Source organism: Pristis pectinata, chromosome 11, assembly GCF_009764475.1.
Source record: "Pristis pectinata isolate sPriPec2 chromosome 11, sPriPec2.1.pri, whole genome shotgun sequence".
Lineage (NCBI taxonomy): Eukaryota > Metazoa > Chordata > Chondrichthyes > Rhinopristiformes > Pristidae > Pristis > Pristis pectinata.
The window spans coordinates 35,263,250-35,279,832 of NC_067415.1; the positions used below are offsets into that span (position 1 = coordinate 35,263,250).

The window sequence follows — 16,583 nt, forward strand, 5'->3', positions numbered from 1 at the left end:
AAAATTTGGGCTCCCAAGCTCAGTGAAAAGCCCTGTACACAGTAGAAACTGTACTTTCCCTTGTTCTTTGACAATGTATTAAAGATTTCTGGTAGGCCTGCCTGCCAATTCACAAAGCATTTTGTTGTATATTTTCATCAGTGTTTGTACTTGAAGTCCTCATCTTAATAGTTTGCAGCATTACTGGTGTAGGACCTAGCACTCTAAGGTTTTGGCATCTGGGATATCCTTTACTGTCCTGACTGTGTTCTAAATGCCTAGTATATCAGTGAATGCCAATCCTACCCCTAAGCTGATATTCACTGTATGCAAAGTGTAAATACTTCAGCTGATGCTTATGAGTATCAGACTGAGTGATCTTTGATCTTATCACTCTCACTGCTCAGCTGTTGCCTGGTTTGGCTGATCACATCATCTATCTAAGCAGAAAAAGACAAGGGTTGAGTTACAGCAAGGGGAGGGGACAAGGCAAAGAGATCTGCACGTTTACATCCAATGCAATTTGTAATCAGAAGAGAATGAAGAGTGAGGGTGAATTGGAAGGTAACAAGGCTGGTTAGTTTCAAGCAAATCACCATTCTGGATCTCAACCCCTTTACTGCACATGGATGATGTTTCGGCTGCTCTCTTGAGGTTGGAGGGTGTTGAGGCGAGACAATGCAACAGCATATACCACCTGCTGGTCTATTGCTGATCATATGCCATCTTGTCATTAGAAAAGTAAGAGGTGATATGTTGTGTTGTTCTTCTGTGTGCTTCTGAGATCGACTACCCAAGTCGAGTTTATTGTCGTGTGCACGAGTCCCCAGCAGTCATTTCAAGGTGCTGGAAAATACTACCAACACGGCTTCAGCAAGTTGCTGCAAATTCACTGGAAGGATAAGCAAGCCAATGCATCCTTTTACAGGCCAATGGTGCCAGTTTTGAGGCCCTAGATACTTGAAGTGGGCTACATTGGGCAGGTCATGTCATTGACTCCTGAAGTAGAAACTCTATTCTAAGCTGTCATGGGAGCTAACTATCAGAGGGACAGGGAAATAAAATTCAAGGATGTGCATAAAGCTTCCTTGGAGAAGTGCATCATCCCCACTGATTTCTGGAAACCCCTTGCCCATGACCACTCAAAGTGGAGGAGGATCATTCAGGATGGTGCTGAGAACCTTGAGATCATGCATTGTGAACACAAGAAGGTAGGTGGTGCACATCACCTCACAAATAACTCATCCACCCACTCCAACAGTCTCTTCCTGCCCCATCTATGGAAGAGTTTATGGCTCTCACATTAGTCACCTCTGAACCCACAAAATTGGAGTGGAAGCAAGTCATCCTTGAATCTATTGGACTGTCTGAGGATGATTTGCAGTGATATACCTTTTGAAGCTGTAAAGCTGACGTTGCTCACAAGCTGTGAGATGTGGTTGAGGTTTGAAATACAGGCCACCCGGCTTAAGAACATTTGTCTTCTGGACACCCCCTACATATGGACGAGCTCCCATAATATTATTTTTTTCTGAAGTCTGTGTAGATACAGACCCTACGAATGGGATGCCTAGTTTCCTATCTCCCCACTTCTAGTAATTGATTTTTCCTATCAGTCGTGTGCTTTTGATGCCATTTGTTACAATACTATGGAGGTATGCTTACCATATTGAGTGTTTTGTGTATTTATTGACATGGACAAAATCGACTTAAGGACATCTGTAAAAATGGAACCTGTTTGTTACCTGACCAGCAGTGGAAAGCACGAGGGTGTGATGTAACGTCTTTGAGTGCTGACTACTGTTGTGCAGTAAACAAATGTGTGAGGATTGTGATGCAGGTGACATGAGATAGAATCAATTTCAATGAATGCATCTCCATGTGTGAGGTCATTGAACATTTTCCTAAAATGCATTTGAGTTCTTCAAACACTATGGATTTGACCACGTATCTCCCCTATTTTTTTAAAAAAAGTTACTGATGCTCTGGTAACTTCTGCACGAACTGGGGTTCCTCTTGTCTTGTTTCACATTTTTTAGGAGGCAGAAACGCTCCTTAAAATAGTGAGGAGTGTCTTTTACTGTTGCTTTTAAAGAGGCAGTGCAGTAGCCAGCGGTGTTAGGGTCCTAATCACGTGGAAAGCAGCTCCCAACTCTTCGGTAAGTACGAAAAACGTCACTTTAAGTGTGTGTGTTGACTAGGTTTCCTTCAGTGCTGGATTTATTTCAATAATACTTACATTGTTAATATTTTAAGTGTAGTCTTGCATTTCTAAGAATAGGAATGGAAACGCATTGACTTCAGTGGCACTGAATGGGCAAAAGTTACTCCAACCAATTGCTGGCAGTTCTCGTTTTTAGTGCTGGCGGCCAAAGGCAAATTTCTTACCATTGGCGTCCGCAAAGTTTTCAGCGCATGGCGGCACTTTTTTTTGTGGTTGATTGTAGAGATCACGACATTTGTGTGTAGTGTTAAAATCGCAGCTTCATAATGTTTTTCAAACAAATCAGTGCACCTGTTGCAGACTCTTCGACCTGAAACGTTAGTTTTTCTTTCCACAGGTGCTGCCTGACCTGCTGAGTGTTTCCAACATTTTTTTTAATTTCAGATTTCCAGCATTTGCAGTTTTATCGTTGGATTTTCATTGACTATTGGGGACTTGCAGCAAAAATGATCTAGGAAGCCACAGATTTAAGTTTGATATTTGTTGTGGATAGATTTCAGGAAACCCTTTAACATCATGTAAACCTAGAAAATATGGCAATCTTAAAATTGTTAAAATGGATTCAAATTGTAATCCTGACACTTTATAAATCATTAGTGCAGCCACATGGATGCCACATATAGTTCTGGTAACTACAGAACAGAGAATATTTCCATTTAACGTACAAAAGCAATAACTTTAACTTTGGCATTGAAATGTATTCACATCTTGTAAAACTACAACATAGCAGAGCATTAAGGTTACTTTGGCTCACTGTTTATCATAGTGTTGTTTTTCTCCATGATGCTTCTGTTCAAATCCCACTCTCATGATAGCTCACTGTTTCCCAGCAACTAAACCTGATATGTCTCTTTCAAAGTTATGTGGCAGAGAATACTATATTGTGATCATATTTTGTTAGCAATCTTTCTAACCTCCATGTTTGTAATTATCTTACCCCCTTAAAGAGTAGCTGATAATAGGAAATAATCTATTACTTTTTTACAGTCCATTCATAATATTGGAATAATTCTTAACAAATTACCTCCATAGATCCACATGAATGTACTTTTCAATTTTTTTGCTTTTCTATAAAGGAATGCCATTATTTGTGCTGCATGGTAACTATCATAAATAAAAGCACAAGTAGACTATTTGGCTCCTGTGTCTGCTGTACCATTAAATGAGATAATGGCTCTTTTTCCTCCGTGCCTCTTTCCTGCACTATCACCACGTCCCATGATTTCCCTAATATGTTAAAATCTATTGATTTCGATCTTGAACCTACTCACTGGCTGAGCCTCCACAGCTCTTGTGGGTAGAGAGGGTTTCAAAGATTCACCACTATCTAGATGACAAAATTTCTTCCTATTTGTTTGAATAGGCAGCCACTAGTTTTGAGATTGTGATTCTATCCAGGGGTAACATCAAATCTGCATCTACCCTGTCAACTCCTGTAACAATTGTGTGCATTTCAATGAGATCATCCCTTATTCTATTAAAATTAAGAGAGTATAGATCCAGTAACCTATGTTACTGCCGGTAAAGCATAACCACTAGAACTAATTTCATAAATGGTTTGTACCACTTCAAGTTAGCTGGTAAATATTAAACTATCTTTCATGTCCACCAAATTATTGTAAAAACCCATTTGGTAAATAGTGTCTTACAAGGAAGGAAATCTGTCATTATTACCTGGTCCAGCCTCTGTGTCTCCAGACCAGAAGCAAAGTGGCTGACTTAAATACCCTCTAAAATGCCCTAGCAAGCCACTCAGTAGGCATTTGGAGATGGGCAATAAATGCCCACATCATGAAAAATGAATAAATGATTTCTAGAAGATTTGTGTTGGAGTTTGTGCAATTCCTTCCCCATATTTCTTTCCCTCAGTGCAGACAACAGTGTCAAAACTACTGTTGACTGAGCCTTTGTACCGTAGGTTTACATTATGCCCCTGAGACTTGAGCACAAACGTCTAGGCTCTCACTTTAATGCAGTACAGGCAGTTCTGCTATAATGTGTGTTTCCATAACGTGAACTGAATTGATGAATCAGGGGACATTATTTGTATTAGGCGTGCCAAATTGATTATAATTCAATTTAGATTGGGAATTGGAGAACCAGTTAAGAGTTACTTTGGGAATTGACAAGCAGAAAAACAGTGTTGAGGGAAATAAAACCGTTTGCATGTAACCTCCCTGCAGTAATTGGACATCATTGTCTCTTAAGAACACAGGCTGCTAGTTTCACTGTGGGAGGCCATTGGAAATTGACAAGCAATTGCCTCTATTGATACTTGTTCAACAATATTCTATTAAACAATGTAACATACAACCTTTAGCTTGTAGTAACAAATAAACTTATCGTTATTAATAACACCTATATTTTTGAAAATCCTGTGGGAAAAATAACCTTGTTATTGTGTCTGAAACTCTAGCCCCTAACCTCTTTCTTTTTCCCCCATTGACGCAATTGTTTTTATAATACGATTTTCTATAGCACGAGGTTTCTTAGAAACACATCTATGGCATTACAGCAGAACTACCTGTACTGGAGGAGTTCTGTTACTGTGTACAGGCATCATCACGCCAAGCAAATGTCTCTGAAGTCAGAAATGTCAGTTTTTTTGATTAGTTGTTAAACAAAAGCCCCATCTGATCTAATAGATGGGCATGGAAGACTATATGGCATTATTTTGAAGATGGGCTGGGGAGCCAGGTCCAGAAACCTGACCAATAATTATCCATCTAACAATATAGCAATAAGGGTGATTGTCATGTTGCTGTCTATGAGAGCTTGCTGTGTGGAAATCGGTAGTTGTGTTTACTTCATTACTGCTATATTTGGAAGTACTACTTTGGCTGTAAAGCTCTTTGAAATGACTTGTGCAAGCTTTTTTCCCCATGTTTTCTTAACCATTTACTAATGACTGGATACAGTATATATTCCATTAGTTTAATTATTGGTAATGTTAGTGTGGTTATTCAATGAAATGAAATTTATAGCAAATGTAAGTACCGTGAAACATTATTAATTTTACTAGTTTGAAAAATGTGAATGGGAGAATTTGCAAAAAGACAGATTTGCATAAGTCAGTTCATTCGTAACTTGGGGAGCCATGTCAAATAGAAAGGATTTGTAGGAAATATACATGCCAGGATTTGAAAAAAGGCGGGAAATGGTGTTGAAATGGTGTTAAATTTTTTTTTAAAAACTGGTTCCCTTATTTTGTAGTTGCAGTTTGTATACTGCTTGTTGGAGATCATTGATGTGTTATGAATGATTGCAATGTCTAGTTATATTCCGTAACTTCAATGGCTGATTACATATCCAAGTTCCCAGCAGTAAAGTGGATATCTGGTAGAAAGCTTGCATCATTTTAAGAGTAGACAGTAATATAAAGAGAGGTCAACTAGGATGTCACAAGATTTAAAATGTCTGATGGGAAGTTCTGCCTTGAATTTATTTTAACACGCATAATTCAACTTATTCTGCCTGGCACTGCATTTCATTTTCAGTCTTTGCAGCATTTAATAACATTTATTTCTAAGGTGAGAAAATAAGGGGTAGAAATTCATCTTTAGTTGGTAGCACTAAACAAGTGCTTGCATATTGGCTGTTTGAGATGTCATCTAACAGATGGTGAACAAACTTTTCAAAAAAATCTTGCCTTTATTCAGCATTCCTGCAACTTGGCTCCACTGTCAGTTATATGAGTTCCACATGGAATAGGTTTTGGGCTTTCATGGGAGCATGAATGCTTGAGATCCAATTTGAGTTGTCTCATTAGAGATCAGGATATCTGAAGGACTTTTAACAATTTATACTTAGCCTGGTAATCAACCAATATCCTAGTATTAGCCCCAGTCTTAGTAAGGACAAAATTTCACTGATGTTGTCCATATACAGGGTGGCTTTGACCTAAGTGCCTTGGTGTTGCTTGGGATTGTCAACCTTTATGCTTGTGTCCTTCCTAATGGATTTGGCAAAAGGCTGCATGCAACACACAAACAAGGTAGAGGAGAGAAGGCAGCCTTGCCTGATTCCAGATTTGATCAGGAAGTAGTTTTTGTTAGTTGGCCTTGATTTGTCCTCTATTCAAGTCTTTAGCTCCACTCCTCACTTCCATCTTCTAATTAATATGGACCTCTTAACTGAATTAGAGGTTAATTTTTAATGTGACTAGATTAATTATTTGGTCTTGTGAATGTTATTGGATTCCATTTTCCAAGATTTGTTTGTAAAATTGATACTTGTTTATTGAATTATATTTGCATATTGAACTATTGATTGTCTATATTTTACAAAATTATCAATCAATGTACACAATTCACCTTCTGTTATCTGGTTTGCAGAAGTAGATGATTTATGAAGGGTGAAAGCATTTAGTATTTTCTGTTATCAATATTGTGCCAAACGTCAACTTGAGTGGCAAAGTTATGTTTGATATAAGTAGCCTGAAAAGGTATGTCATTTGGGGTGAGAAACTTTTGTTTACTAATTGCCTAAATAAGAGGCTTAAATTGGCTGTTATCTTTTCAGACAAGTCTGTAACAGGTGGTGTACTGCTGGGAACTTTGTTGTTTGTAAATGACTTGGCTAAGAACTTAGGTGGTCTGATTCGTAAGTTTGCAGGCAACACAAAATTTGGTGGAGTCATAGACAGTGAAGAAGGTTGTCCAAGGACAGCGGGACTGAGATCAACTGGAAAGTTGGCCGGAGCGGTGGCAGCCGGAACGCAACACTGCAAGTGTGAGGGAATACACTTTGGGGAAGTCAAATTCTGGTAAGACAGATAAACGGCAGGAACCTAGGAGCGTTGATGTACACAGAGACCTAGGTATGCAAGTCGATAGCTCCCTAAAAATGACAACACAGGTGGATAGAGTTGTGAAGAGGGCACTTGGTATGCTTACCTTCATAGACCAAGGCACTGAGTATAAGAGTTGGGACGTCATGTTGCAGCTGTACAAAAAAAATTGTTAGGACTGCATTTGGAGCATTGTGCACAGTTCTGGTTGCCACACTTTAGAAGGGTTGTGGTAGCAATAGAAAGAGTGCAGAAGAGATTTACCAGCATTTTGACTGGAATGGAGGGCTATAGTTAAAGGGAGAAATTGGATAGGGTGGGTTTATTCTCACCGGAGCATAAGGGGCTGAGGGGTAACCTTATAGAGGTTTATAAAATTATGCTGGGCGTGGATAGGATGCTTGATCAGAGTCTTTTTTTCAAAGGGGAGGGGAGTCTAGAACTACAGGGCCCAGGCTTAAGCTGAGAGAGAGAAATTTATAGATCTGGGCACAAGTCTTTCACACGCAGGTGGTGGTTGTCTGAAATGAGCTGCCAGAGGAGGTGGTAGAGGCAGATACATATATGATATTTAAAATGTATTTGGACAGGTACTTGGATAGGAAAAGTGTAGAGGGATGTGGGCTTAATGTAGGCAATTGGGATTAGTGTAAGTAGGTACCATGGTTGGCATGGACGAGATGTGGCCAAAGGCCTGTTTCTGTGCTGTATGATTCTATAAGTCAGAGGCTTCTCATTGCTGGTTGACATCTTCATAACTTTCTCAAGAAATTAGGTTTAAAAATTTAATACTTTCTGGGATTACTGGAGGTAGAAAATTAACTCTGTAGCTCAGTGTCACCAACTAAAATTTTCTGATTTTAGATATTGCAGTTGGTATCAGTGTGTTTTCTGAATTTGAACAATTATTTATTTTCCCACTATTCTGGAAAATTTACAGAATTACGTGATCTGAATTACAACATAATTTGCTTAAATGCCAGAAAAAATACAGGAATTATACCTGCAGAAGTGGTAACATGACAAAAATGTTGGCTGAGAAATTTAATGCCATTGTGCATGTTTTTGTGTTATTTAAATGAAGATTCAAATCAGTTGTGAATTGTGATCAGTGCTTCATCGTGCATGCCACATTTGTTGCAACTTTTGGTACATTTTCTTGCTTATGACTGTCAAACTTTGAGGGATATTGGATGGGCAGCAATGATGTAAATCAACGTGCTTTGAGCATTTGATGTTGCTGCTACAACATTGGAACACACATATCCAATAAATGAATGATGTGGGCTGGTAATAGGAAAGTGAATTCACTCAAAAGCTGCTTGGAGGGACAGGCCTTATTTGAATCATGATTGGTAAAAGCAGCATTTCATTACTACTTATGTGCACCACAGTTTCTTGGTGATTGCGTGTAATTTACTAGTTCTCCTTCATATTGTTATCATCATGTGCTTACTGAACATGATGGTTCACTGGTTTGTGATAATTTAGAAGACAGCAGTTTATTTTCAGATTGGCCTTATTACAAATGTTGGAAGCTGGCCTGACGTTCTGTAGATAAGTAGTTACTCATAACTGTATTAAATTTCTGCTCTGTGTATACATGTATTTTAATTTGGCATAGTTTTGTTCCTATTCTGAGGAGATAGGCAACATGCAACTTAAATAGAAGTTTACTACCTTCTAAGGAATGAATATCGAAACACATACACATCTTGGGAATAGATCATGGGGACAGTTTTGGAGGAGTACAGGAAATGCAGAAGGTTGTGGGACTGAAGGACATTAGACAAAGGGTGGGTGAGGCTTTGGAGGATTTTGAAAACATTGCTGTGAACATTAAAATTGGGGCTTTTCTTATCCATAAATCAGTGTAGGTCTGCCAGTACAAGGGTGATGAATGATTGGGACTTGGCGGTAGGATGGACAGCAAAGTTTCGCATGACCTTAAGTTAATGGAGGGAGATTCAGAGAGGCCAGCCAGAAGTACATTGAAATACAGGTAGTTCTGCTATAACGTGTGCTTCTATAATGCAAATTGGTTATAACATAATTGATGGTTTAGGAAACACTGCATTACGAGAGCTGCATTGCGATTGGAAAAACATGTTTAAATCTGTTCTTTGAAGACACCTACAACCTGTCCTACTATAACACGAGTTTCTATAATGCAAGGTTTTTTAGGAATGTAACTATCATGTTATAGCAGAACTATCTGTAGTTAAGTCCAGAGCTTGCAAAAGCTTGCATGATTGATTCACCGGCAAATGAGCTGAGGTACGGACAGTAATTGGGCAACACTATGGAGGCTAAAATAGGCACTCAGTGACGGAGAGGACATATGGTCCAAAGGCTCCTTAAGGTTAAGTATGAAAACAAGTTTGCAGTCTTGTTCAGTTATAGACAATTGCCAGGGAGAGGGATGGAGTCTGGCTAGGGAATTGAGATGAAGGCTTTTGTCTTCCTAGTATTTGATTGGACAAAGTTTCTGCTTCTTAGTTATCAGAAAGCAAACAGGCAGCTGAGGTCAGCAGCATAGTAGAGTCGACACTATGGTTTTGGATGGCATTATGGAGGATTGTCTTGTGGATGAGAAGTGGGAAATTCCCAAAGACAAATCCTTGGGTGATGGCAGATATAAAAGAAGCACAAAGAGAAGAAATGTTGGTTGAAGCCACAGGCAGGTGGTGAAGGAATAGATTATCTTTGTCACAGTCACAAAATATGTCAATGTAACTTTGATAACAGTTTCAGTAATGTGGCAGAGACAGAAATCTGGTAGGAGAGAACATCCCCTCCTTGGTTCAAGGGAACTGTTCTATGGAGTATTATTAAAAACCTATTGTACTTGTGCTGTGATTGTTAAGTCATTTGCTTTGCTCTTCAGGTGTCTGAAAAGGCATCACAATGGGAAGGGATACAGAGCATAAGCAACTGCAATCATAGAAAAAAATAGCTGGTAAAGGGTCCTTATGTAAGAAAGCCATTTGCTATGTGGGTATTCTGTTTAACTTAACTCAAAGACTATTGTTCATTCAATTACTTATTACCTCATCAGAATGCTGTTGATTTGTGGTTCACTGTTTTTTTAAATATTTTATGCACTGTTGATCAGTTTTAGTTATTGTCACACCTCTTTTAAACTGTGGAAAATGTTTAATGGCTCTGTCTGGAGTTCAAGTTTTTCAAAACTTATCAGTCTAAGTATTAAACCATATGCTTCATGTAAGTTCAGTTTTACTTTTAAAAGAAATGCTGTAATGAAAACTAAGCTTGTTTTCTGTGTTGATTCAAATATTGTTGGAAAGGTTGTAGTATGTCTGATGTTAGTCAAGTGTTTAATTCAAAGAACGTGAAGCAGAAATACACAAAGAATTAATTCCCAGATCACACCCATGGGAGATGTAGTCATATTTAACATTTTATTACTGTTTGACAAAATCTCACAGATGTATGTGTGCAAAAAAAAAGGCATTTCATTAAAAAAAGGATAAATGATTTTGTCCCATCAACTAAGAGTGCAACTATTAGGAAGTACTTGTTAAATTGGAAATGAAGTGTAACCACTTAAAAGTCATGACTTAAGACATTTTTCCAGACCATTCTCAAAATATTGTCTGAAAATATATTTTCACTTTTTCAATGAATTGTTAGAATTTGCAACAAAATAAAAAGGTAATTTAGATGGCTCACATAAGAGGCATACTTCTGGTTGGGGTGAGGAGGAAATTCCTGGTTGAATAATCAATGCACACTTACTGATTGCAGTGTACTTTCAGTGCTTGGTTCTAATGAGGGTATATCTTGTTTTTGCTCAAGTGATGCTGGAACCAAAACAAATTCTATTTTCGGGTAATTATCATGCCGCGTAGTTACATGTAGATACTTATCAGCATGCAAAGGACTATAATTTTGCATTGTATTTGCCCTCGTGGGCAAGGCTTGTACTTCCTTTTGAAAATATGCTCCAAAGAGCACTAGATGAAGCCATTTTAGTACTGAATGTATATTTACCAGTTTAGTGGTTACTTTATGTCTGTTTTGTGAGTGAGTTGTTATGCAGTAGCAATAGCCCTTAAATATTCTTAAAGAATTTTTATTAGGTAAAAAAATGTTTTCTTTCTCGATTAATTTCGGTTTATTGTGGAAAGAAGGTGACAATTATCTTTGGAAGGGGGCATACTTGTAATTACTTTGCTTAACTATTTGAGGTATTTGAATTAAAGTGACATGGTCTTTGAATGATCTAAGGCTTGAGCATGTATTTCTACTGATGTCAATTCAGCTCAGTAACTCCTTCAATCCAGATTCTTAATGATGTCACCATAGAGCCCATGTAAACAAGAATGAACTAAAACTTAAATGACGCAAATTCTTCTTTCCAACTAATTTTGAAAGGATTGCTACCATGAGCTTAAAGAACTGAAAGATTTACAACTAAAAGTGGAACTTGTTTTGAAGGAAAATGAAAAACAATTCATATTTTCATTTAATTTAAAAACAGTCATAAGCTCTTTCATTTTTTTCAAATAAATCAGTAAATGAATTGACTTTAAACAGTTGACACTTCCTCCAGTTACACTCAGTATATACATTGTACTGCGTAATGAATGATTGCAGAAATAATTATTTGCTTGTATAAGAGTAAGTAATTCACAAAGATGGTGAGGATAACAAGACACGGTGAGGAACATTACAAAACACCACTCCACTCTGTTTCTATTAACTTTGGGAATTTTGAGAGGAAATTAAAAGATTATATTTTTATATTAATATTTTGAGCACCCATCATAATTAATAATATTCTGTGTAGAATGGCTGCTTATTTCCATATATGTAGTGCTTGCTAATGGGTTGGTATCAGAATGAATAGTAACTTCTACTCTGTTGCGGTATGTTGTAAAAAGACTGGATGCGATATAAAACGGTGTTGTGGCATTCCTGTTGTCACAATTGTTATTTTACCAAAACATTTTACAGGATTTGATACTTAATGACAATAGTATATTTACAGAGAAAACAATGCCAAATTGCTGTTGTTCCTCATTTTGCCTATCTACAACTTAGGATACCTTTTCAAAGTGAGTTGCATGCAGGTGTGATGATATGGGACTGGCTCAGCAATGGCAGTGTGTTTTCACATTAATTCTAGCCCTCCTTGCAGCTTTAATGAGAATTCAAAAACCTACTTAAAGGGATACCATCCTAATGAAATAAAATTGAGGAAATCTGTTTAGGCAGAGAGAGTTGTGTACCAGTTTCATTATACTGAATGGCTGTGATGTTATGTTTCAATGCAATTTACATCATTTCTTGTGGGCTTGCAAATAAATGACATTAGTTTATCAAGTAATTCTTCTGGAAGATTGATGTATGTTAAAAGTTGGTGGGATCCTATGTAACTGAATTGGATCTCCATCTCCAGCTATTTACCATTCTTAAATATGTGGAATTTGATGTGTGAATTGATAATGTTTTATTTTGTTGCTTGTGCAAGAAATTGGTACAATTCTGAATAATTTTGGTGAAGGAGTAAAATCAATTCATTGATAAAAATCAATTCACCAGCATGGGGCATGAAATCCAATGTAACCATTATATATTCGCCTGCTTGATAATAAACAAATTTGCTCTTTAGCAGACTGGAATTACCATATCAATTAGGCTTCTAAATCTGTTCTTGCATTAGTTTAGCCTAATAGCTCAGAATATGCTTACTCTTTACCAATGAGCCAAATGTAAATAGATCCTAATTGAAACCATACATTCAGTGAATGAACAGAAAATAGCGATGATAAAGCAGCTCAGCTTGTTGGACCAAATAGGAGGCTCAAGAACTGATGCTGACTTTGGCAAGCTAGACGTTGAATATTTTCTAATCCAAGTATAAAATACATCCTAAACCATCTTGAAGTTGTCATGCTTAAAGAATCAGAATTTTCTAGAAATCACATTACGAAACACAGATCCTTTCATTGAATGCAAATTTCAGATGATCCACAGCCCAATTCTCTCAAGATCCAAGTTTTCAGAGACAAGTACAGGGGTGTAACGATGAAAGTGGCAAATTAAAACTGCACTTTTTTTGTCTCCATAGTATTTAAAGATATTGTGATATTTTGGGCTCTTAGATAATGGCATGGATTTTGCAGTCATAGTTTTTCTCATTATGCCAAGAAGCTAGCTGCTGCTTCTAGAGTATACAAATGTCCAATTAACCATGGAACCAAGTCACTTTTGTCACCGATTTCCTATTCTACACTATTTTTCAGACTTGTGTAATATACAGAAACCAGTGTAGATTGGTTAAAACTTTGGGCGCTCACAACACTGCATGATACTCTGTAAATGTTGTGCTTTGTGGCACAAGATGTGAGTTTTTAAACACATACTGTTATAGTTACAAGCACTTAGATAAAATTATATTTAAGGATCAATGTGGACTGTAACTTCCTCTGATAAATACGTCAACTTATAATAGATTAAATAACCAAAGAAAATTGATATTTCAAAATCTGGCATAATCTCACATGTTCCAATTTTTTTTTTTGTCTTCTAAAATGTTCAAAATATTAGTTAAAAATTGTGCTCAAGTTCCTGGCTTGCATTTTGTGCAGGATGCCAGGAATTTTCTTAAACTGATAATCAAAAAGGGAAGGTCCATGTCACTGAGATCGCAGGATCTTTTGTGGGTAACTTCCTCAGTTAGCTACGAGAATCATCTCTGCTGCTGTAGTAAAATCAAGATGGTGTCTATAGCTTAAAAAAAAGCTTACTTAATGAAATAAATTTATATACAATTAATTTCATTCATTGAGCAGGCTATCTCGTTATTTACTATATTTCTCACAGTGTTAATTCTCATGTCTCCCCCACCCGCATGGTAACTTTTTCCTTTTCAATGCCATGTTTTTTTGGGGGACATCCACTTCTGGAGGCACCAACAACCCTTACAAAGTGTCCTGCATGCAGTCCTAGACAGTAAGTGTCAGGGCCCATATCAACGCTGTCTCCTTTATGGTCGTAAGTGTTTCCCAATAGAAACAGCTAATCAAAAGTGGAAATCCCAACCTATCGAACCACCTGTTAAACCACACACTGGGAACAAGACTGTGAAGATATGATATAAAAATAATAATTGTAGACTGCCATATGCTACTGGGACTCTGTATTTCAAAACACAAAGGGGTAAGGAGTTGCATCCTGTTTTATTTAAAAGCAAATGGGGGCATGAGCGAAATTTTAAACCTATCAACTTTGAGGGGATACACGCCTGTCCTTAAAGTTTTAGGATAAATGACTGCATGCATGACTATAAACTTGCATATTTTGTATACATGTGGTATGGGTGGGTGGTGCTGTGTCAACCCCCATTCTACTGGAACATGCCATGAAATAATGTCAGCAAATTTGCTCTTATAGTTTTGGGTAGCCCCAGCTCAGCATTTGTTCAACCTGCTATTTAAGTAGTTTGCATCAAACAAAGAAGATAAGCACTTTTATGTCATGGAGTCAAACTTCCATGAAGTGGGGGAGTACTACAGGGCAAAATGATCAGTTTCCTCTAATTTATAGCTGGAGTTCAGCAAATTGCACGTTGAACATTAAAAGGAGGAATTCTTGTAGGTAAGTTCCAAATCAAATTGATTAGCACAAAGAAATGTGTTTGGAAAAGTGAAGACAGGAAAGAAATACAAAGAGGCCCTAATCCTCTGTATCATTACGTGTGACAATGTACTGAAAACTTGTGCCTGATTTGAGTTGTTTACTGGCAAATAACCTATTCTGTTTTCTATTACAGTAAAACACCGATAATCTGGCACCTTTTAGGACTTTGGTTGTGTTGAACAAGCCGATTTTCTAGACTATGGGTTGCTACCCTAACATGGTTTTGTTTCATTTTTTTTTAGGTTATGCAGTTTTTAGCAAACCCATTGAGATTAAAGGGAGCAAGAAATAGAACACTGAGCTTCAGCTTATGAAAATACCTGACCAACACCCCAGACCTGCTCTCACTTTGGACTAAAGATGCTGAACCACTGGGATTTTCAAACAATTGGATATCAGGTAATCTGAGTTTTACTGTACAATTATTTGTACAGAACGTGATTGCTATTCCCCCCGATCTGTTATGACAGAATGATAGATTTCTCTAATATTTTTGCAATTTGAGAGAAAAGAAGTCCTGAATTCTCTTATTGACAATAGACTAGTGACATCTTTTGTCTCTTGTGAACTTGCCTTTAAGTTGGCATCTTTCTTATAGTCCAACCAGTTGTCATTAATAGGATGAGATAGTTTTCAGTTGATTAATGTGGTCTTACTAATTGCTACATCTTTATATTTGACTGACACAGTTGTGAATTAGACAATGTCATCTGTCTGACTAATATAATTGAACAACAAGCAACAAATTAGTTGACTAGAAGTAAATAATTTTTATCTCTGATAGTTGACAGCTCCGATTATTTCCTGATTACTAATTATTATACTGCAAGAAGAAGAATCATAATTACCTGTCAGAGAAAGCACCTCACACACAATCATTCATTATTTGTGCTAATCTTACCAAATAAGTTATGATATATCAAAATTCTATTTTTTAAAAAAAAGTCCAAATTTATAATTTACACAGTAAAGAATAAATGTACTTCAGTCTAGTTTAAATGCAGATGTACTTGTGTTTCAGTCTGTGGCTTCATGGGGAAGGCACTGCTTCAACATACTTAAGTATGTACATGCTTATACAACAATTTCATTAATGAAAAGCCATTATTATAGATAGGACTTTTAGTTTCTTTGGAAGTGACAATGGCAGTGAATTCTTGAGTCCTGTGACTTTGTGCTTAATAGTTTATTTACTTGTGTTTAATCTTGACCAGTCATAATGATCAATAATAAAACAGCAGCTCTGGATAAGCAACAGGGCTAATCAGAAGTTTTCCACAAAACTTCCTGGGAATAAACCAGTTCTTCCATTTCGCTGTAATGTGCCTTTGAACCATCCATCTTCCCGTTTCTTGTGAACAAACACTATATCACCTTCTTTCAGTTCGATCTCAGCTTCACTTTGTGGGGGATAAGGAACAAGTACACGATATCTGCCAAAAGAGGCAAATAAAATTCGATTAGGAGTCACTCTTGCTTTGCAAATACAGCAATTGCAATGTTAGTTCTATTATTTAATTTTGTTTAAACAGCTGTCTTAGCAACTTTCTCTCTTGTTTGACTCAATTTGCCTTTCCCATTTAATTCATACTCAACATTTTGATTTTGAAAAATTAATTTCTATTTCTAAATTAAATAGTGGGTTCATAGTAGGTTCTGGGAAAAATGAGTATTCTCACATTTATGCAAACTAGCTTGAATCTTTCAGACAGCCATTGTGTTACAGAACCAATCTTGGCATTATTTCAAAAATGTTATTATGACCAGAATTATGCTTTTGTTTTTAAAATCAAATTCACAGTAATTGAAATATGAAGCCCGTGAATCATCTTTCACCCTTGCAAACAGCTATTTACAAATTCTTCATCTGATTTCCATTGTTTCGTTGGGCAGGGATGTAATGAAATTTTAGCACTGTTCTTC

General features: G+C 37.0%; 1 protein-coding gene across 1 annotated transcript in view; it reads right to left on the minus strand.

Annotated features, from left to right (window-relative positions):
* Positions 1–12,717: 12,717 nt before the first annotated feature.
* LOC127575971 (E3 ubiquitin-protein ligase SH3RF3-like) overlaps positions 12,718–16,583 on the minus strand; it is a 243,699-nt gene continuing 239,833 nt past the window's right edge. The window contains exon 13 of the mRNA XM_052026276.1: positions 12,718–16,093. Within this exon, the coding sequence (XP_051882236.1) occupies positions 15,925–16,093 (169 nt within the window). The 3' untranslated portion in view covers positions 12,718–15,924. The remainder of the gene's footprint in view (positions 16,094–16,583) is intronic.